The sequence below is a fragment of the Chiloscyllium plagiosum genome, unplaced genomic scaffold, assembly GCF_037043375.1.
Source record: "Chiloscyllium plagiosum isolate Xiang-an unplaced genomic scaffold, Cpla_swu_hap1 HiC_scaffold_29, whole genome shotgun sequence".
NCBI classification, from domain to species: Eukaryota; Metazoa; Chordata; class Chondrichthyes; order Orectolobiformes; family Hemiscylliidae; genus Chiloscyllium; species Chiloscyllium plagiosum.
Genome location: NW_028270167.1, coordinates 31,585,467 through 31,609,141, shown reverse-complemented (window position 1 = coordinate 31,609,141; position 23,675 = coordinate 31,585,467). Strand labels below are relative to the sequence as shown.

The window sequence follows — 23,675 nt, the reverse complement described above, 5'->3', positions numbered from 1 at the left end:
TTATGAAGGTGGTGCCGAGTTGGAAGGTTGGAACTGGGATAAGGTGAGACCACATTGATGCTGTGTGGTTGGAGGGTCCCAAGGCAGAAGATGAGGTGGTTCTTCCTCCAGGCATTGGGTGATTAGGGAGTGGTGATGGAGGAGGCCCAAGACCTCCATGTCCTTGGCGGAGTGGGAGGGAACGTTGAAGTGTTCGGCTACGGGGTGGTGGGGTTGGTTGGTGTGGGTATCCCGGTGATGTTCTCTGAAGCGCTCTATAAATAGGCGTCCTGTCTTCCCAATGTAGAGGAGACTGCATCGGGAGCAACGAATACAGTAGCTGACATGTGTGGAAGTGCAGATGAAACTTTCATGGATGTGGAAGGCTCCTTTAGGACCTTGGATGGGGGTGAGGGGGCAGGTGTTGGCGCAGGTTATGTAATTGATGTATACTACCCCTTCCCACCCCACTAAACCCCACCCCTCCAATCTCACACTTCCATTCTCGAACCCCAACCCTCCAAACACCTTTCCACCAACCACCACCCTGGTCCTCACCTTCCACCACCAATTTCCGTATATATCGCATCATTCTCCATCATTCCGCTACCTACAAATGGACCCCACCACCAGAGATATATATCCCTCCCCACCCCTATCCACTTTCTGTAAAGATCATTCCCTCCGCTACTCCCTTGTCAGGTCCATGCCCCCCACCAAGCCACCCTCTCCTCCAAGCACCTTCCCCTGCCACCGCAGGAATTACAAAACCTGCACCCACATCACCTCCATCCAAGGCCCCAAAGGAGCCTTTCACGTCCATCAAAGTTTCACCTGCACTTCCACACGTCATTTACTGTATCTGTTGCTCCTGATGCACTCTCCTCTACATTGGGGAGACAGGTCACCTACTTGCAGAGTGCTTCAGAGAACATCTCTGGGTCACCTGCACCAACCAACCCCACCGTTCGTGGCCGAACACTTCAACTCCTTCTCCCACTCCACCAAGGACATGCAGGTCCTGGGCTTCCTCCATTGCCACCCCCTAACCACACAATGCCAGGAGGAAAGATGCCTCATCTTCCAACTTGGTACCCTCCAACCACATGGCATCAATGTGGACTTCACTGGTTTCCTTATTTCCCCTCCCCCCCCCCACCTTGTCCCTGTTTCAACCTTGCAACTCAGCATCACCCTCATGACCTTGTCCTACCTGTCCATCTTCCTTCCCACCTATCCATTCCACCCTCCTCTCTGACCTATCACCTTTACCCCCACCTCCATCCACCTATCGCACTCTCAGCTACCTTCCCCAGCCTCACCTCCTCCCATTTATTCTCCACCCCCTCGGCTCACAAGCCTCTTTCCTGATGAAGGGCTTTTGCCCAAAACATCGATTCTTCTGCTCCTTGGATGCTGCCTGACCTGCTTTTCTTTTCCAGCACCACACTCTCGTCTAGTGATCCAGGCTGACACTAGATATAAATTCAACCAGATATAATGCTAACATTTGAACACACGTGTGTTCAAATGTTAGCATTATATCTGGTTGAATTTAAAGTCAGTTACTAGCATTGTACAAAGCCAGTCTCAGTGACAGCATGATAACATGATTCATATCATGATTCATAATATATGAATAGGAAGGGTTTAGAAGGATATGGGTCAAGTAATGGCAAATGGGGCGAGATTAATGTGGAGTATCTGGTTAGCATGGACGAGATGGACTGAAGGGTCTGCTTCCGTGTTGTATGTCTCTTTGACTCTATAACTATCACCGATTGTTGTCAAAACTCAATTGAGTCACTGATGCCCATCAGGAAGGAAATCTGCCACCTTTACCTGGTCAGACCTACATGTGACTGCATACATACTGTAATGTGGTTGAATCTGAAATGGGCCACTCAGTTCAAGGGAAGTTTCGGACAGGCAACAAGTGCTAGCTTTACAACTGAGCTCTTGTAGCAGCTCTGCCAGAAGGTGTATCATAATACGTATAATTCTCGGTTTTTCTACAATCAGAGTGTTGGTTTTGCTGATGATGTTCATGGGAAGTTGTGGGATTGTGATGCAGTGAGAGCAAAGGAACAGCTACATTGTTCAAAGTCAAGGTGGTATGTGCTTTAGTGGGGAGCTTGCTGTTGGTGAGGTTCCCACCAGTCTGCTGCCTTTTACCCTTTGAGGCATAGAGGTTGTGCATTAGGAAGAAGCGATAGAATGACTTGCTTGTGCATAGTACACACTGCTGCCACTGTTTGTCAATGGTGAAGGGTGTGAATCCTTAACTATGTGGATGAGGTGCCAGTCAAGCACGTTGCTTTGTCCTGGATGTTGATGAGCTAATTGATTGCTCACCATCCAGGCAAGTGTAGATCTTTCCATCACACATCTGACTTGCAGGTTTTGCAGAGGCATGAACTAAGTTACACACTTAAAAGTTCACAATCTCTGGCTGCTAATGTAGCCGCAGTGTTTATAATGATGTCAGTTCAGCTCCTGTTGAATGGTGAACCCCTCCTCTGCCTACCTCACCCTACACCAACCCCATCCCAAGGGTGTTGATGGTGAGGGATTCAGCGATGGTAATACCATTAATTGAAAATCAAGGCGAGTCCTTACGTTCTCTTATTCTGAAGTTAGCCATTGCCCGGTACTTGTACAGTGTGAAAACTGCGGTTGCCACTTTTCAGTCCAGGTCTGAATGCAGGTCTTGCTGCATTTGGACATGAGCTGCTTCAGTGTCTGAGAAGTCACAAGAGGGGCTTAACTTTGCGCAAACATCAGAAAATATCCTGACTTCTGACCTCATGATGGAGGGAAAATCATTGATGAAGCACCTGAAGATGGCTGTGCTTAGGACAATACTGTCAGGAACTCCTGCCAAGGTACCCTGAGACTGAGATGATTGGTGTAAAACAAGAAAACCACCTTCCTTTGTGCTAGATGTTACTCTTAGAGGAGAGTTCTCTCTCTAATTCCTATTGACTTCAATCTTGCCAGAGCTTTTGATGCCACATATGGTCAAATGCTGTCTTGATGTCAAGGGAAGTCACTCTCACCTTATATTGGCATGTGCCCTTCATCAGGAATGTGGCGTTTGGGCCAAGGAGGCTGAGAGATAAATGGGAGGGGGCTGGGGCTGGGTAGAAGGTAGCTGGGAAAGCAATAGGTAGGTGAACGTAGAGGTGAAAGTGATAGGTCGGAGAGAAGGATGAAGCAGATAAGTGGGAATGAAGATGGACAGGTAGGACTGTTCAAGAGGGCATGGCTGAGTTGGAAGTTTGGGACTGGAATAAGGTGGGGGGAGGGGAAATGGGGAAACTGGTGAAACCTACATTGATTCCCTGTGGTTGGAGGCTCCTAAGGTGGAATATGAGGCGCTCTTCCTCCAGGCGTCGGGTGGTTAACGTTTGGCGATGGCGGAGGCCTAGGTCCTACATGTCCTTGGCTGCGTGGGAAGGGGAGGTGACCACAATTTCCTCTCCCATGTGGTTGACGATGCACTCCATTACATCTCCTCCACTTCCCGCACCTCTGCCCTTGAACCCCACCCCTCCAATCGCAACAAGGACAGAAACCTCTGCCCTCACCTTCTGCCTCACCAACCTCCAGATACATCACATCGTCCTCCACCATTTCAGCCACCTACAAACAGACCCCACCACCAGAGATATATTTCCCTCCCCACCGCGATCTGCGTTTTGGAGCGACCATTCCCTCTGTGACTCCCTTGTTCGATCCATGCTCTCCACCAATCCACCCTCCCTTCCCAGCACCTTCCCTTGCCACCACAATAAGTGCAAAACCTGCGCCTCACTTCCCCCCTCAGCTTCGTCCAAGACCCCAAAGGGTCCTTCCACATCCATCAGAAATTTACCTGGACTTCCTCACGTCATTTACTGCATCTGTTGCACCCGATGTGCTCTCCTCTACATTGGGGAGACAGGATGCCAACTTGCAGATCTTTTCAGAGAACACCTATGGGTCACCCGCACCAACCAACCAACCCCACTGCCTTGTGACGGAATGCTTTGACTTTTATAAACTATTCAATATTCAAAAATTGCTTTCTCCAGGATTTCCAATTTTGTCATTTATTTGACCCATCTCTAAAAATTAAAATTTCCTGGTAATGCTCTTTATGATGCCAATGCTTCCTAATATGGTAAGTATCACATTTTCATTAAAGGATTTTATTCAACAATAATGGCGGTTCAACTGCACTTTACTGCTGTACTGGAGGATTTCGTTGTGCTTGTTCTTTTGGAATTCCATAGCGATACAAAACATCAGCTCTACTAAAATCTATGAACATGAAGGCAGTTCGTTTTTTGAACAAGGGAGTCCATATTCATCCCATTTCTGCATGTCAGGAAATCAGATATGTTGATTTGGCCAGTTATGTGTACATTTTCCCTTACTTCCCAATGTCAACAGAAGAAATTTGCTTTATTCTCATGCCCAACTGTATGTGCTAAAATTAACAAATGGAAATTTATCCACATCTGGCAGCCTTAAGTACTCAGGTCAGGGTATGTCACAGTCCAGAGTTCCCTCCCTGTCGATGATGTGCTTTAACTCTTACCTTAGAGCTCCCCCTATCGCACCAGAACAGACTCTCCATTCTCCAAACCATTTGTGAATGAGACTGAGTCAAGTTAAACTATCACTGGATTTTTCTAATACATTCGGGGTTGATGCCAACTCTTTTAAATTGTTGCTTCATTACTAGTGGAGACAGGAAGATTTCCATTCCATCTTTCTGTGCTGTATTTCAACCCAGGCTCCAGGAAGGTAGAGATGTTGGGCTATAATTATATCAATAATCTTTTTGGGCTATTATCCAATGAGGTTGGCGCATGCGCACACTTTACATCTGACGCAAGCCTGCAGCCAGGCCACAACGTCAGTCAATGGGAAACTTCCATTTATTGTCAGTATTCCTAACTTGTAGCTACCTTCCCCTGTAACCACAAAAGATTCAAAATCTGCCAGCACACTACCCCCCCCCCCCCCCCCACCCCCTCATCTCACAGAGTCCAAACAGTCCTTCCAGGTGAGACAGAGGTTCACCTGCCTCTCCTCCAACCTAGTTTACTGTACCTGGTGCTTCTGATGGAAGACCAAATGTAAACTAAGGGCACCTTTCTTCCAGCATCTCAGCCGGGCCCATAAGGGCTAGCCTGACCTCCTGGTCAACCCCCACTTCAATTCCCCTTCTGACTGCCTCTCTGACATGTCCATCCTCAGCCACCTCCATTGCTACAGACTGCAAATTGGAGGAACAACTCCTCATCTTCCTCCTGGGCAGCCTACAGCCTGGAGGACTCAATACTGAGTTCTCCAATTTCAAATAACCTTCCTACCCATCCCCGGACTCCCTTTCCAGGCCCACTTCCTCCCTTCCATTTCTCCAACCTTTCCGTCCGGCTTCCAACCGGAAATATTCCTCCCAGCAACCAACCAGGTCATTGCTACCACCTCTATTCAACTTTTACTGCCTCACCATTCTGCCCCAGTCCCCACCTCTAACCCTTTCCTCCGCCACCTCTTTATTTTCAGCTCCCACCTCCATTCCTGAAGAAGGGTTATAGCCGAAACATCAACTTCCCCTGGTGCCTGGCTTGCTGTGTTCTTCCAGCCTCCTGCTTATCTACTTTGGATTCCAGCATCTGCAGTTTTTTTTTGTCTCTAACTCAGTGCTACAGCTGACATCCTCACAAGTTTACACAACTTAACACGTTCCATTGCCAGAAGGAAACATCTCTGCAATGCTACTTAAAGGAATCATTGGGATCCTGGGTAATGTGTTCCTGTGCATTTTTGTCCTCCAGGAGATTTAAGCTTTATATGGGCAGAATTGTTTGGAGACTGGCCTAATTGGTGGAGATATGGACTTGATGCCTTGAACTTGAATATCGTTGTAAACAATGATATATCCTGTCAGAGCTTTTCACCTTGCACTCATCAGACAGATGCAAGAGTACCAAACTACAAATGGAGCAACAGTTTATAATGAACAAGTAAAAGAAGCTAATTGATGTGGTACTCTTTGACTAATACAGAATATTTGCACAATCTGGTGTCATAGGATCCCTACAGTGTGGAAGGAGGCCATTCGGCCCATCGAGTCCACACCAGCACTCGGAAGAGCATCCCATCATACCTAGCCTCCCATCGTATCCCTTTAATCCTGCATTTAGCATGACCAATCTACCGAACCTGCACATCTTTGGACTGTGGGAGGAAAGCCACACAGACACAGGGAGAACATGCAAACTCCATACGGATGCCCAGGGCTGGAATTGAACCTGGCTCCCTGTCATTGTGAAGCAGCAGTGCTAACCATTGTATCACCATGCTACCCTGCTGTGGTAAGGTAATGAAAATAATAATTATGTACAGGTCACTTGTGGAATATTGCATGCAATTCTGGTCTTCCTCTTATCGGAAGAATGTTGTCAAACTTGAAAGGGTTCAGAAAAGATTTACAAGGATGTTGCCAGGATTGGAGGATTTGAGCTATAGGGAGAGGTTGAATAGGCTGGGGCTGTTTTCCCTGGAGCTTCGGAGGCTGAAGGGTGACCTTACAGAGGTTTATAAAATCATGAGGGGCACGGATAGGGTAAGTAGATGAGGCCTTTTCCCTGGGGAGGGGGAGTCCAGAACTAGAGGGCTAGGTTTTGAGTGAGAGGGGAAAGACATAAAAGGGATCAAAAGGGTCAACATTTTCACGCAGAGGATGGTGCTTAAATGGAATGAGCTGCCAAAGGAAGTGGTGGAGGCTGGTACAATTGCAACATTTAAAAGACATCTGGCTGGGTGTATGAATAGGCAGGGTTTGGAGGGATATGGGCCAGGTGTTGGCAAGTGGGACTAGATTAGGTTGGGAGATCTTGTTGACATGGACGAGTTGGACCCAAGGGTCTGTTTCCATGCTGTACATCTCTGACTCTGTGGCATCTTATTGTAGTCCACATTTTACCATTTGCTTGTAAACACCAAGAGGAAGCTCATGTGATTTTTCATCACTCCCTATGCTGTACCTGATTAGCATATTACATAGTTAAAATGAATCCTCACACTATATATCCTCAACCTAATGAATCTCTTAACTTCCACTGCAATGTTATGAAGACCAAGCTAACTATAGCTTTGGGTTGCTGTTATCCTTCTCCTGTTTTCTACTCTTAGGTTTTCCTTACTTCATTTTTTAGGGCCAACTAATACAATTAGATTCGATTAGAGGGCCCCTAATTTCCTTTACAGGGCTTTGGGTCTTGTGGATGGTCTCCCAGATTTTGCAGGGGTGACAAAGAATTCGTAAATGACTTAGGTCACCAAATTGTCGTCAAGAGTGTGGTGCTGGAAAAGCACAGCAGGTCAGGCAGCATCCAAGGAGCAGGAAAATCGACGTTTCGGCAAAAGCCCTTCATCAGGAATCAGGCCCTTCCTGATGAAGGGTTTTTGCCTGAAACATCAATTTTCCTGCTCCTCAGATGCTGCCTAACCTGCTGTGCTTTTTCAGGGCCGCACTCTTGACTCTAATCTCCAGCATCGGCAATCCTCACATTCGCATATCACCAGATTGTCATCTAGACTCATGGATGAATGTAGCATCTCTGGCTCAGTGGGTAGATGATGCTTCCACAATGTAGGAGGATGTTTCCGTGTGGCATCTGCTACTTGTCTGTTCTGTATCGTTATCTGTTTGGATGAGGTAGAGCTATTAATGTAGTGCCCATTTAACTACTTGTCCATTCTGAATGTAGTCTCAGATCCAAACTGGCATTCCTTGGTGGAGGTCTGGCAGTTTGCATTCCTTGTTTATCATATTTCCACAACTGGCTGCAATAATATTTGTCCCACATGGAAAAGTAGGAGCAGGATAGGCCATTCTGCCCCTCTCACCTCATTCTAGGTCATGGCTAACCATCTACCTCAAAGCCATTTTTCCACACTATTCCCAATTGATGTAATTAGTTGCCTTGATGTAATTAGTTTCTAGAAATCTGTTGATCACTGCCTCGATCAGATTTAATGATTGAGCTTCCAGAGCCCTTTGGAGTGAAGAATTCCAACGATTCACTAATCCCAGAGTGAGGACATCTTCCTTCTCTCAGTTCCAAATTGCTTGTCCCTTACTCTGACACTATGTTTACTTTTGAAGGAAAAACAGCCTCTCTGTACCTAACTTTAAAGAACAGTGTAAGTTTCAACAAGGTTAGTACTCAGCAAGCTGAATGAACTGACTTGATTTAATTTGTTATTGTTGCATGTACATCAGTACTGTGAAAGGTTTTGTTTTGTGTGCAGTACAGGCATATCATAACATAAAAAGACCTTAGGCTGATTAAGCAGAACGAGAAATGCAAAGTTACAGCTGTAAAGGAGGTACACAAAATGCAAAATCGACGTTAGTTTTGAAATTTAAGAGGTCCATTCAGAAGTCTAATAACAGCGGGGAAGAAGTTGTTCTTGAATCTGTTGGTACATGTGTTTAAGCTTCTGTATCTTCTATCTGATGGAAGTGGCTGGAAGAGATTATAACTAGTGTTGTAAGGATCTTTGATTATGTTGGCTGCTTTTCCGAGGCAGTGAGAAGTGCAGATGGAGTCAATGGATGGAAGGTTGGCTTGCATGATGGACTGGGCTGTGTGAATAGTTTCTCATGGTCCTGGGTAGAGTAGCTGTCATACCAAGCCGTGATGCATTCAGATAGAAGGCTTTCTGAGGTGCATCTGTATAAATTGGTGACAGTCCTTACGGACTGACCAAATTTTCTTAGCCTCCTGAGGAAGAAGAGGCGTTCTTGTGCCTTCTTGGCTGTCACACCAATGTGAGTGGTCCAGGACAGATTGTTGGTGATCATCATTGCTAATCACTTAATGATTAGCTAGTCATGATTGCTGACTTTTTCCCCAGCTCCCAGACGTTATGGTAGTTGTTGACACGAGATCATCCCTCGTGCTCTTCAAGTATAATTGTCAGCGAGTGGTTCCTGCATTCACTGCCTGAGAGTGGTCTTCCAAGAGAATTGCATTTCAAGAGAAAAAACATTCTGAGGCTATGGGAAAAGTATACTGAGTGGCATTCGGTTAATTGCTCTTGCAGAAAGTCAGGACAGCTATGATGGGCTGAAGGGTCTTACTCTGTTGTGTAATGATTCTATAATTTCACAAAGTTCCTACAGGAAAACCTCCAAAACGAATTCCCAAAAGTGGTCACCAGTTCCCCCTGAGGAGAGGTGGTGGCATTGTGGTAGTTCCATTGGATTAGTATTCCAGTAAATTCCAGTCACCTGGGAAAGTGATGGCCTAGTGATGTTATCACTGGACTGTTAATCCAGAGACCAGGTTCAAATCCTGCCATGGAAGATGGTGTAATTTGAATTCAATAAAAGTCTGGAATTAAGAGTCTAACGATGGCTGAGAATCCATTCCTGGTTGTCAGGGAAAATTCATCTGGTTCACGAACGCCCTCCAGGAGAGGCAACTGTCATCCTTACCCAGTCTGGCCTACATGTGACTCCAGACCCACAGCCATGTGGTTACCTCTTAATTGTCGTCTGGGCAATAAATGCTGGGTTAACCCTTAACCTGTGAATAAATAAGAAAACACCCAGGTAAATGCTCTTGGGGAATGTGTTTGACTCCCACCACAGCAGATGATGAAGTTTGAATTCAGTAAAACAAAATCTGGAGGTATTAGTTAACCTAATGTTGTTGATGTAAAATTGCTTTTGACCTGAAAACCAATATGATTCACTAATGCCCTTTAGGGATGGAAATCTGCTGTCCTACACATCGCTCCAGATTCACAGTAATGTGATTGACTCTTAACTGCCCTCAAGACAATAAATACAGGCCAAGTCAGTGATATCCATATCCCATGAAAGAAAAATGCCAAGAGATTGTCTCCTATTTTGGAGATGTGGAAGTCTTGTGGTGCGGTAGCACAGGGTTTAAACTACAGACAGCATGTCAAAGAGTATGTTGCTACAGCATATTTGACTGCTTGGCTGGACAGCTGATGTGGATCAGATTGATGCCAGCAGTGCAGACCTCCGTCCCCCATCCCCATTCTTACCCATGGTGGAATTTGAAGCTTTGTTATAGCCTCCCTCCCTTCCTAAACATTTTCCAGTCTTCTGTGACTCTCCCTAACTTCAGTAATTCCTGAAAAATCACCACCAAAGCCTCTACAATAACCTCAGCTATCTCCTTCAGAACTCTGGGGTACAGTCCATCCAATCTAGGTGATTTATCCCCCTTCATATTTTTTCATCTTCCCTCAAACCATCTCCTTAATGATGGCCACTACGCTTACGTCTTCCCTCTGACTCTCTTGAAGTTCTGGTATGCTACTGGTGTCTTCCACCATGAAGACTGAAACAAAGTACCTATTCAGTTCCTCCGCTATTTCTTTGTTCCACATTAATACTTTTCCAGTCTGATCTTTCAGTGCTCTACTGTCCACTGTTACCTCTCTTTTAATCTAGTGATTGGACCTATTGCCAGATGGACGTCATTTACCTAGCAATGGTTCCAGTCACCAGACTTACCTTTTTAGATATCTAAGAAAAACCTCTTGCAATCTTCTTTTATATTGCTAGCTAGCTTACCCTCATATTTAATCTTCTTCATCCTTATTGCTCTTTTAGTTGCTCTTTGCTGGTTTTTAAAGGCTTCCCACTAATCTTCACCACATTGTCTGTCTTTTCTATTGCCTTAATGCTTTCCCTGACTTCCCTTGTCAACCATGGTTGTCTCATCCTCCTCTTAGTATCTTGCTTCCTTCTTGGGATGAATTTCTGCTGTGCTTCCCGAATTGCCCCAAGAAACTCCTGCCTTTGCTGCTCCACCACCTTCCTTGCTAGTGTCCCATTCCAATCAATTCTGGCCAGCTCCTCCCTCATGTCTTGTAGTTACATTTACTTGTAATACCTTTACTAGTATCTCACACCCATTCTTTCTCTGCTACTTCATCCAACATGGAGGCCATTTGAAGCAAGCTGAATCCATGAGGTATACCAGCTCTGATTTCCATGTTGAGATTTCTTGACCAGCAGCTTGTATGACAAGTTCATAAAAGAGAAAGCTGAATGCTAATGAGGTGAGCCAGGCCACCAATGAGCATTTAGAAAGTGCCTTTACTTAGCGACTCTCTGTTGCTGAGTGAGAAGCTCGCCATGCCACTTGTGAAAAGCATACAAGATGGTATAAGTTGCTCCTGATGTTTAATGGGCATCCCTCTGTTTTTCCATTGGTTCTGCCACACTTCTTGCTATGTTGTTCAGACCCTTACAAGCTTCTACCTTTTGTGTTGGGGTTTGAGATGGAGTGATTGATGAGAAGGCAAAGCCAAGATCTGTCTTCAGATTGAGAGTTCAAAGTAACACTGTTTACCATATTAAATGCTAAACATGGCAGTACTTGGTAAATTGAAGATATACCAGGCTCTAATCTTATAATTGCACTCGGTAAGCACCTATCTACCTTCTTCATGAATTCACGTCTACGTTATAGTCAGGTCTGATGTAGAATCCAAGTGTTCAAACTCTGTCTGCACTGTGCTGTTTATGCTTGCAGATACACAGCTCTGTGACATTAATGTAAAGTTGCTCCAGGCATCTGAACCTGTTACATAGCAGGAACTAAACTTGGTTAATGATCGAGAAAAAATTATTCTGCTTATCAAAGTAGTTCACTATGCACCAGAAAACCTTTGAGTTAAACACTGAATAGAAAGCAGATAAATGTGAAGAAGGATCATCTCTCATCCATTATCTTAAGCAACTCTCGTGGCAATGAATAGGTAGAAATTTCCTCCACTCTGATTCTAATCCAATGAAATATAGGTTTGAATGTGATGGAGCCTATGGTGCTTTTTGAGTTTCTGACTGAGGTATTTGTTTTGTAGCTGTCAAACAGGGAAACTTGATATTGACCAACCTCAATGAAACAATGTCTGGATTATACACTTGCAAGTCTGAGAATGAAGTAGGGAACGCATCTTGTTCGATACAGTTGGCTGTGGTAACCCGTAAGTATAGTTATCATTTCTTTAGTTCACCGACTGTAATCTAACAAAATAATGGACGAATGGAAAATAGCTTAAGTGAGAAAACAAAGAAAATGTGTAATTCTAGGTGTGGGATATATTCTTGACAGATAACTTTTACCTTAAAAACCTACAGGCTGTTTCAGGCATGCTCATGGGAGGGTCCTAAGATCCTCTTATTACTGCTTAACACCTGACTAACACACTAACTTACTCTTTCTACTTTCCTCCCATTCACTGCTCCCTGCCACCTGCACACTGTTTCCCCCAGCTTTCCAGCATACCTCTTTCTGCTCATTACCTTCTTCTCCAGACTGTGTTTCCCTCTCTCTCTCTAACACCACCCCCTGCTCGTAAGAAGGGAATGGAGCGTGAATGCGGGTCCACGAGAGGGAAGCAGCGAGCGTTTGAGAGGAAAGTGATGAGCAAAGTGGAAATTTGTTCCAAATGCAGTCTGAGCATACACTGTAGCCATGCTAAAACAGGAAGTGGGTCAGCATTATTCAGGAGAATCCTTTCATGTACAATCTATTGGAACATACACTTTAAAATGGAACGTGTTACCTTTATAAGCTGACAACATCTAAATCAGTTCTTGATAAGGGGTGTAATTTCCCATCATCACAGGTTGTTTTGCCAAGTCAGACTAGTTGGTGTGAGTTGGTGTAGATTGGTAGCTGTTGGGGCCAGTTAGCTCAATTAGCTGGATGTCTGGTTTGCAATACAGAGTGATGCCAGCAACATAAGTTCAAATCCCACACCAGCTGAGGTTACTATGAAGGATTCTCCTTCTCAACCTCTTTCCATGCCTGTGACATAGTGATGCTTAGGTTAAACTACCACTATTAGTCTCTCTCACTAATGAGAGAGTAACCTTGTGGTTTGGGACTATAATATTTGATTGTTACCCATCACATGAGTGAAAGGGAAGAATTTGTCTGTGAACCTTGCCGCACTGTGGTTCAGATTGTAAGATTGAGCAAACATTCCTATGTTTTGAAACACTAGACCAAATTCCTGGATTTTTCAAATAACATATGAAAGTGAAAAATAAAATGGCAGCTGGGCTATGTTCTGGGAAAATTACACAGACACAGAGATAGCTGCTTAGAACCATTGTTCATCCTGAAAATCCAACTCTCACATCAACTATAAAAGAACAATCAGCCAGGCCTAAACCCCCACCCAACCCAGACTGAACTCGGCAGATCAACTTCGATAAGTATTCACACACATAGACATCGGACATTCCACTTAATCAGGATACATTCACACCTACTCTTAACTATCAGGAAGCCAAGTGACCTCAAAAGGAAACACCAGCAACACAGTGTTAAGTGTAGATTTGGCACGAAGATCAGAAACCTGTGATTAGTATAATTGTAGTCCCTGATCTCACCTGAGAGAGCTATCCCTGCAGCTAACCCTTGGAGAAGGATCCCAGATAGCTATTACCCCAAGAGTGATACCCACAGCCATCTCCAGATGAAGTTAAAACTCACACAACACCAGGTTATAGTCCAACAGGTTTATTTGGAAGCCAGTGCTTCCAATTAAACCTGTTGGACTATAACCTGGTGTTGTGTGAGTTTTAACTTAGCACACCTCGGTCCAACACCTGCGTCTCCAAATCATGATTTCGAGACAAGGGATCCCAGCGTTGATTCTCTCCAAGAACTAGCTGCACAACTATCTCCAGAAGAGGGATCCCAACAGTAATCCCGAAACCTACCAACACACACCTGTTCTGTACAAGGGGAACCAGTGGCGACTGATAACCCTCGAAACCCACTGACTTGACTGACACCACAAGGCCTCAGACACATCCTGAGGTAAAACCCGGCCGACAAGACCTATCTGAAAGTAAGAAAACCAAAGTACTCACCTGATAAAATCCAAACCTGACCTATCGCATCATCAGACTCAACCCAGGCTGAAGGCCGAAACCATCCGAAATCCTCAGGAATGGCCGGCTGTACTTCAAAACTCAGTGGTGAGCCCAAAAAGCTAGCAGGGAGGGGGAGGTGGGTGGTTACCATACAGGGAAGCCTTTTAAAAGTTTCTGTGATAAAAAATCTGTTGTTTAGTTCTAATAGTGTTTAACCTGTATTTGATTTAATAGTGCATTTAATCACTGTCCTCTGTAGAATTGATAATGTCAATTTCACTGTTTGTTATATTTGTTATTATTTCTTGTATTATACTTACCTTTGGTATTTAATAATACTTAATAACCGCAGAGATTCTTTTGTCCCTGAAAAAGCTGTCTACTGCCCTCTTCTTCTCACATTCCCTAAATAAATCCAGTGTCAGAACCAGGGATCCATGGTTGATTTGAATCAATTAAAAATCTGCAAATTACTGATCGCAAACCAGAATCCCTTCAAGATGGCGGGGTGGTGGGGGAGTGTGGGAGTGGTATATCCAGTCTGCATTGGCTGGCAGGGAGCCAGCCTGCTAATTGGCGAGCACTTCCAATCCTGGAGATGGAAATCAGAGTGTTACCAGCTCCCACTGGGTGAGAGGTGGGCACTGCTGAGGCAGGTCCAGAAGGCAGGCTTTAAATTACAATTCTGAGGGGCCTAACAGGGAAGCCCATCCTGATGGGTGAACTGCAGCTATGGAGGTGAGCAATTTTGCCTCCAGACCCCTTCTTCAGGCTGAGGAGCCTCCGGATCCCATTGCCACCCAGACGGCTGCTGGAAATGCTGCCTTTGCCCAAGCAAACAATGTCCCCACCACCCCACCCAACCAACAGGTAGTGGGGGTGCCAGCCTACTGAATACCAATGGGCCAAAGAATGATCCCTCTATAGTGGTAAATAGTTTAAAATGCACTGCCCATCGCCATTCACAGGAATGCTAGCTACTCTAAAACTAGTCTCAACATTGGGAAACTTTCCTGTGATACTGGAGGTGTGTTGGAGAGCACTGCCCCACTATTTTTTCCAGACAAAGAACAAAGAAAATTTACTGCCAAGGAACAGGCCCTTCAGCCCTCCAAGCCTGTGCCGATCCAAATACACTGTCTAAACCTATTGCCCAATTCCTAAAGAGCTATATCCCTCTGCTCCCCACACATCTGTCCAGACATAGCTTAAATGAATCTACCGTGTCTGCCTCTACTACCTCTGCTGGTACCGCGTTCCATGCACCTACTACCCTCTGTGTAAAGTACTTGCCGTATATATTCCCCTTATACTTTTCTCCTCTCAACTTGAACACATGACCTCTCATTATTGAATCCCTCACCCTGGAAACATGCTTATCTCTATCTGCCCTGTCTATACCCTTCATGACTTGTAGACCTCATTCAGATCCCTCCCCCCCGCCACAATCAATCTCCTTTTTTCTAATGAAAACAATCCTAACCTACTCAACCTCTCTTCATAGCTAGCACCTTCCATACCAGGCAACATCCTCATTAAACTTCTCTGCACCCTCTCCAAAGCATCCACATCCTTTTGGTAATGTGGCAACCAGAACTGTACACAGTATTCTAAATGCAGTCGAACCAAAGTCTTGTACAATTTTAACAAGATATGCCAGCTCTTATACTCAATACTCTGTCCAATGAAGGCAAGCAAACCATATGCCTTCTTGACCACTCCATCGACCTGTGCAGCCACCTTCAGGATACAATGGACCTGAACTCCCAGATCTCTCTGCTCATCAACTTTTCCCAAGGCTCTTCCATTTACAGTATAGTTCGCTCTAGAATTAACCTCTATGCATCATTTCACATTTGCCTGTATTTAACTCCATCTGCCACATCTCTGCCCAACGCTCCAGTCTATCTATGTTTTCCTGTTTCTTTGACAGTCCCCTATGCTTTCTGCTACTCCACCAATCTTCATGTCATCTGCAAACTCACTGATCAGATGATCAATGCCCTCTTTAAGATCATTTACGTATATCATAAACAACAGTGGCCCCAGCAGTGATCCCTGTGGAACACCACTGGTCGCTTTTCTCCATTTTGAGAAACTCCCTTCAACTACTACTCTCTGTCTCCTGTTGCTCAACCAGTTCTTTATCCACCTAGCTAGAACACCCTGCACATGATGTGACTTCACTTTCTCCATTAGTTCACCGTGGGGAACCTTATTAAATGTCTGACTAAAGTCCATGTATATGACATTTACAGCCCTTCCTTCATCTATCAACTTGATCACTTCCTCAAAGAACTCTATTAAGTTGGTAACACAAAACCATGTTGCCTATCATTGATAAGTCCATTCTCTTCCAAATATAAATAGATTTTATCCCTCAGTACCTTCTCCAGCAACTTTCCCACCACTGACGTCAGGCTCACTGGTCTGTAGTTAACTGGAATATCCCTACTACCCTTCTTGTACAGGGGGACAACATTAGCAACTCTCCAGTCCTCCGGCACTTCACCTGTGTTTAAGGATGCTACAAAGATATCTGTCAGGGCCCCAGCTATTTCCTCTCTTGCCTCCCTCAGCAACATGGGATCGATCCCATCTGGTCCTGGGGATTTGTCCACCTTAATATCCTTTAGCCTATCCAAAACATCCTCCCTCCTTATGTCGACATGATCCAGAGTAAGCAAACTTCTATCTCTAATGTCAACATTCATCATGTCACTCTCCTCAGTGAACACCGATGTAAAGTAATCATTGAGAATCTCACTTATTTTCTTAGGTTCGACACACAACCTTCCTTCCTTATCCTTTAGTGGACCAACCCTTTCTCTAGTTACCCTCTTGCTTCTTATATAAGAATAAAAGGCTTTGGGATTCTACTTAATTCTGCTCACTAAAGCTATTTCATGACCTCTTTTAGCCCGCTTGATTCTTCACTTAAGACTGGGCCTACTTTCCCATTATTCATCCAGGGCCTGTTCTGTCCTTAGCTGCCTGGACCTTATGTATGTTTTCCCTTTTTCTCTTGGCTAGTTGCACAATTTCCTCTGCCATCTACAGTTTACGAATCTTGCCTTTTCTATCCCTTGCTTTCAAAGGGACATGCCTATCCTGCACTGTCTTCAACCTATCTTTGAAAGCCTCCCACATATCAAATGTGGACTTCCCTTCAAAAAGCTGCTCTCAAACCACATTTCCCAGCTTTTGTTGAAATTTGTTATAATTGGCCATGGCCCAGTTTAGTACTCCTCCCTTAGGACCACTCTCATCTTTGTCTACAAGTGTTCTAAAACTTACAGAATTGTGGTCATTATTCCTGAAGAAATCCCCCACTGCAACTTCTACAACTTGGCTTGGTTCATTCCCCAACACCAGGTCCGATATGGCCCCTTCCCTAGTTGGACTATTGACATACTGATCTAGAAAACTTTCCTGGATGCTCCTTACAAATTCTGCTCCATCCAGACCTCTGACACTAAGTGTATCCCAGTCAATGTTGAGAAATTTATAATCTCCCATCACCACTACCACCCTGCTGCCTCGACATCTTTCCATAATCTGTTTACATATTTGCTCTTCTCCCTCACGCTCACTGTTGGGAGGTCTGTCGTACAGTCCCAACAATGTAACTGCACCCTTCTCATTTCTCAGCTCTATCCAAAACGCTTCACTGCTCAAGCCCTCCATAGTGTCCTCCATCCCTGACCAGCAATGCAACTGCTCCCCCCCTTGTACTTCTCTCCCTGTCTTGTCTGAAGCATCTATATCCTGGAACATTTAGTTGCCAATCATTCCCTTCGTTCAACCAAGTCTCTGATTGCAATAATGTCATACTCCCAGGCACCAATCCAAGCCCTAAATTCATCTGCCTTACCACTATATTCCTCGCATCAAAGCATATGCACTTCAGACCACCAGTTTTTTTTGCATTCATCTGCTCTCTGCCTACTCTTCCCCTTGGTAATGCTAACTTCATGATCCTGTTCTTTACAGTCTCTAGTTTCCAAATCACTGTCTTCTAGTCTTCTTTTCTGGTTGCCAGCCCCTGCCACATTAGTTAAAACCCTCCCCAACAGCAGTAGCAAAAAATCCCCCAAGGACATAAGTTCTAGTCTGGTTCAGGTGTGGACCTTCCAACTTGTAATAGTCCCACCTTCCCCTGGTCCCAATGTCCCACAAATCTGAACCCCTCCCTCCTACACCATCCCTCAAGCCATGTGTTCATTCTGCCTATTCTTTCATTTCTACCACGTGACACTGGTAGCAGTCCCGAGATCATTATCTTTGAGGTCCTCCTCTTTAACTTTTCTCCTAGCTCCCTGAATTCTGCTTTCAGGACCTCATCTCATTTTTTACTTGTATCATTGGTGCCTATATGCACTACGACACTGGCTGTTCACCCTCCCCTTTCAGAATGCTCTGCAGCCAATCGGTGACATCACTGACCCAAGCACCCGGGAGGCAACATACCATCTGGGAGTCTTGTTTTCAGCCCTACAAGAATCTTTCCTGCCCTTCTGAACAGCAGAGGCAGCCACGGTGTCATGATCCTGGCAACTGCTGCCCTCCCCTGTTGAGCCATCTCCCCCAACAGTATCCAAAATGGTATACCTGTTTTGGAGAGAGATAACTGCAGGGGACGGCTGCACTGCCTTCCTACTCTTTCTCTGCCTTTTGGTCACCCATTCACTGTCTCCCTCAGTAATTCTAATATGCGGTGTGACCAATTCACTAAACGTGCTATCCACGACCTCAGCCTCCACTGTTTCCCACCCTTATACTTGTGGCTGGCAAATCCCTACTGGAAGAGTGAGTGTGCAGAGACTGCTCAAAGAACAGCCTGGTGATATACACTCCATTTCATTTAATCTCCCATTCCCCCATCCTCCTAACCTCCCCCCCAACCACACGTTGAATGGTGTTCCTGTAGGGATCTATAACACAATCCCTGACAGCATGAAGGACAATGTGAGAAAGCCAAGCATTCGTACAATAAGAGTCAAGATTAAAGTGGTGCTGGAAAAGCACAGCAGGTCAGGCAGCATGCGAGGAGCAGGAAAATCAATGTTTTGGGCTGGAGCCCTTCATCAGAACTTGAGCATTGACTAGGTTATTACACGATGCATCATGGGGAGACCCACAGGCTCATTCCTGATGAAGGGCTTTTGCCCGAAAGTCAATTTTCCTGCTCCTCGGATGCTGCCTGACCTGCTGTGCTTTTCCAGCACCGCTCTGATCTTGACTCGAATTGCCAGCATCTGCAGTACCCACTTCTGCCTAGCGCATTCATACAATAACCCCACCATTTCTCTCAAAGACTTCAAAATCACTTTGTTCATTTGAACTGAGTGAGTCATTTTGAGATTTTCATTCTGCTCTTGACTGGTTTCTCCTGTATTATTTTTCAGTCGGATACTGTCATAAAGGAATAATCCATATTTTCTTCTTCCACAGCAAGTAATGCTGGGATCATTGCAGGAGCCTTTTTTGGAGTGCTGTTTGGAATATGTCTGATTATTGCTCTTGTGATTTGCTGCTGCAAGCATCAGAAGAGGGAAGCAGAAAAAGAGGAAGAACCAGCTAATGAGATAAAGTGAGTATAGTGGGTAATAGCTCATCAGGGCCTGGGAGTAAACACCCAAGTCTTCCTCCATTCGTTGGCATAATGTACAAACTCATTATGCAACTCATGGAAGTTTGCAATTGAAGGAGGGCATTAAAAGGACAGCAGACAGTAAATATTAAGACACTATACTTTTAATTGATAAAATTGCAGTTTCACTCTATGGATCTCTACATATTTGTATACACCATAACCCAGTAGGTACATCTCCCACAGACATCACGAATTGCTCATTCATTTATTCATTCGTGCTGAGCAGATTATTTTACTGGGAGGTTGCAGGCACCCATAACTCACTGAATGATTTGTAGCTGTTAATGTCCCGGTGAGAGCACAACATTCACAAAAGATTGACACCACGTTCTTTGCAAAACAAGGTCTGAATTTTCGGGTCATGAGGTGCCTGATGGCATGTCGAGTGTCTGCAGGCAGCAAGATCTCATTTGCCACAGGCTATTTTCCAATTGGTTGCTTGCAGGGCTGTCGTACAATTCGGGATGACATAGGCTGTCCAATCAGAAGGCAGGCAGCTCTGCTCCCACCCCCACCCCCCAAACATCGGGAGATGTGATCATGGGTGTCCTCGCAGTAGGGTCTCTGGAGCTGTGTCAAGCAAGGTTTAATGGTGAGATCTTGCAGAGAGATCTTGGTGTCAGAATGCATGAATCACTGCGGGTTAGTCTGCTGGTACAGCAAGTAATCGGGAAACCTAATAGAATGTTATGAGAGAATTGAGTGCAAGGTTAGGGAGGGTTTGGTTTACTTAACAGAGCATTGGTAAACCTGCATCTGGAGTTCTATGTATTGTACAGGGCTTCTGTTGAAGAAAATCTCGAGAGGCAGAACTTGAGCATTGGGAGACAGTGAGGTCTACAGATGCTGGAGATCAGAGTTGAGAGTGTATTGCTGGAAAAGCACAAAAGTTCAGGCAGCATCCGAGGAGCAGGAAAATCAATGTTTCGGGATGGAGCCCTTCATCAGAACTTGAGCATTGACTAGTTTATTACACGATGCATCCTGGGGAGACCCATGGGCCTAACAGTGGCTCGGTAGAACTCTGAAGTACAGCAGGAAGTTAGAGTTATATAAGAAACAAGACACAGGCTGAATGTTAATTACAAGGTGTCAGGATGGTCTGTCGAGGTTCCGAATCAGGGGTCAGCTCTCAGGATCAGTTCTAATTGATGATGCACATTCCACAAGTGGACAAGATTGAAGGTTATCACCTATCATCCTGTTTACAGAGATCTGTAACAAATGTAGGACAAAAATCCTTAACTAGAGGACCTAATTGGCAGTACATTGTGAATTAATTGATGGGGCTAAGCATGTTTGAGCAACTAAGTTGCATGCTCCAGCGAAACATCACAGTGGGGAAACATTGAGCAGGCAAACTGTGGCGCCTTGAACAGATAAGCTACACTTTAACATTACCTCCTAGTGAGAGAGGAACTACGTTATATGCAGGAGGCTGTGAGACAGCCTCTCACAGCTACATGCCAAATATTGTTCTGCTGGGTGAGGGGCCCTTCGGCAAAATGATTCCTTAACCAGGAGGAAAGCCATGGCCAAGAAAATGGCTTCCACATCTCCGTACCTACAGAAGGATGTTAATGCTTTGGAAGCAGTCCAGAAGAGATTCACTATACATATAGGTAAATGTAGAGTAATAGGGTAGGGGAATGGGTCTGGATGGGTGACTTTTCGGAGGGTTGGTGTGGACTTGTTGGGCCAAATGATCTGTTTCCACACTATAGGGATTCTATGATTGAATGGATTGCTTTATCAGGGGAGGCTAGGCCTGTATCCTTTGGAGTTTCAAAGAGTCAGAGGTAATTTTATTGAAACATATAAGATCTTGAGGGTCTTGACTGGGTGGATGTTGAAAGGATATTTCTTCTTGTGAGAGAATCTACAACTCAGTTTATTGTTTTCAGATAAGGAGGTGCCCATTTAAGATAGAGATGAAACCAAACAGTTTCTCTCTTAGGGTGGTGAGACTTTAGAATTCCTGTGGTTGCAGAGTTTTAAAATATTTTTAATGGAGAATTAGATGGATTTTTGATTACCAAGGGGATGAAAGATTATGAGGGAGTATGCAGGAATGTGATGGTGAGGGTAAAGTCAGATCAGCCAGGATCTTAATGAAAGATAGAACAGGCCAAATGGCCTACTCTTGTTTTTATGTTTATAAGAAAAATAAACAAAAAATAAAAAGATAAAAAATAAAAAGATGAAAGAAAAATTTAGTGAAACTCCACCTTTAACCCAGGGTAACCTTATAGAGGTTTATAAAATCATGAGGGGTCTGGGTAAGATGAATGGTAGGTGACTTTTCCCGAAGGTGGGGGATTTCAAGATGAGGGGCATTTTTTAAAGTGAGAGGAGAAAGATTAAAAAAAAAATATGCGGGGCAGTCTTTTTTAACACAGAGTGGTTCGTGTGGGGAATAAATTTGGGAGAGGTTGAACAGGCTGGGGCTGCTTTCCCTGGAGCGTCGGAGGCTGAGAGGTGACCTTATAGAAGTTTACAAAATTAAGAGGGGCATGGATAGGATAAATAGACAAAGTCTTTTCCCTGGGGTCAGGGAGTCCAGAACTAGAGGGCATAGGTTTAGGGTGAGAGCGGAAAGATATAAAAGAGACCTAAGGGGTAACTTTTTCACACAGAGGGTGGAATGTGTATGGAATGAGCTGCCAGAGGAAGTGGTGGACGCTGGTACAATTGCAACATTTAAGAGGCATTTGGATGGGTATAGGAATAGGAAGGGTTTGGAGGGAGATGGGCCAGGTGCTGGCAGGTGGGACTAGATTGGGTTGGGATATCTGGTCGGTGTGGACAGGTTAGACTGAAGAGTCTGTTTCCATGCTGTACATCTCTATGACTCTATGACTCTAAGTGGTGGTTGCAGGTACAGTTACAATGTTTAAAAGACATTTGGCTAAGTACATGAATAGGAAATGTTTGGAGGAATATGGGCCAAGCATAGATAGATGGGACTAGTTGTATTTGGGTTTATGGTCGGTGTGGACTGGTTGGACTATATGTGTGCCTCTGTGAGTCTCAGGAAATTTGACATGTTCATAAGGACCCTCAGCAACCTCTACAGATGCATCATTGAGAGCATACTGTCCGGGTGCACAACGGCCTGGTATGGCAACTGCTCTGCCCAGGACAGTAAGAAACGACAGAAGGTGGTGTATACAGCCGAAACCATTAAGGAAGCCAATCTTCCACCCATTGACTCCATTTACACGGCTCACTGTCATAGAAAGACTGCCAACATCATCAAAGACCTATCGCACCACATTAATGATCTCATGCAACCTGTTCCATCAGACAGAAGATACAGAAGCCTGAACACATGCACCGGCAGGTTCAGGAACAGCTTCCTTCCCGCTATTTTTCGACTGATATATAGATTCTCTAGCCTCAAGTAATGATGATCTTGCTAATACTGATCTCCTTAGCACACCATCACCCACTGACAGTGCCTCAATGCCCACTTCCCAGACATCAGTAACATCCTTCACCAGGATTCTTACTGTGGTAGAACTTCTGTCAGTGTGAAGCTACTAAATCACTTCATTTTGGCTGAACCTCAAAGTTAGTATCTGCTATTGAGGGGAATGGTGCTCGCTTCAGTTGAATGCCAGAACGTGTCACTATCTCCAATAGTCAGAGTTAGTCACAAGCTGACCTGAATAGAAGCTGTATGATTGTGGTATATGTTTTGTTGGTTAAATTTACATTCTGACTCACCGATTTTCCCTGAGGAAATTGACTATTTTTACAGTTTATGAGTCATTCAACAAATTTATTTTTCAGTCATTTTTCAACTTCTTGCATGAGTCTTCAGAAGCAATGCCTGATAAATCATGGGAAGGCAAGAAATTCACAGGGTTGGTAGCTGCCTTTACATTAAACATATAATAAATACATCAAATAAAACCTTCCTTCATTTGCATGTTCTAGAATATGGGAACTGCTATCAGGAAGCAGAGGTAATAGCAATAGACCCATGTTATCCTCCTGTCCTTCTCATAGTTCTTGTTGTTATACCGAAAATTGACTGAAAAGATTAGGATTTACAAGTCTTCTGGGGTTGGTTAGAATGAGTCG

General features: G+C 44.6%; 1 protein-coding gene across 2 annotated transcripts in view; it reads left to right on the top strand.

Annotated features, from left to right (window-relative positions):
- The window catches only part of LOC122540714 (endothelial cell-selective adhesion molecule), a 180,522-nt gene that overhangs the window by 146,731 nt on the left and 10,116 nt on the right, over nucleotides 1-23,675 (top strand). For both annotated transcript variants that reach the window (XM_043676833.2, XM_087976451.1), the window contains 2 exons: nucleotides 11,902-12,024; nucleotides 19,385-19,523. In XM_043676833.2, coding sequence (XP_043532768.2) covers nucleotides 11,902-12,024; nucleotides 19,385-19,523 — 262 coding nt within the window. The remainder of the gene's footprint in view (nucleotides 1-11,901; nucleotides 12,025-19,384; nucleotides 19,524-23,675) is intronic.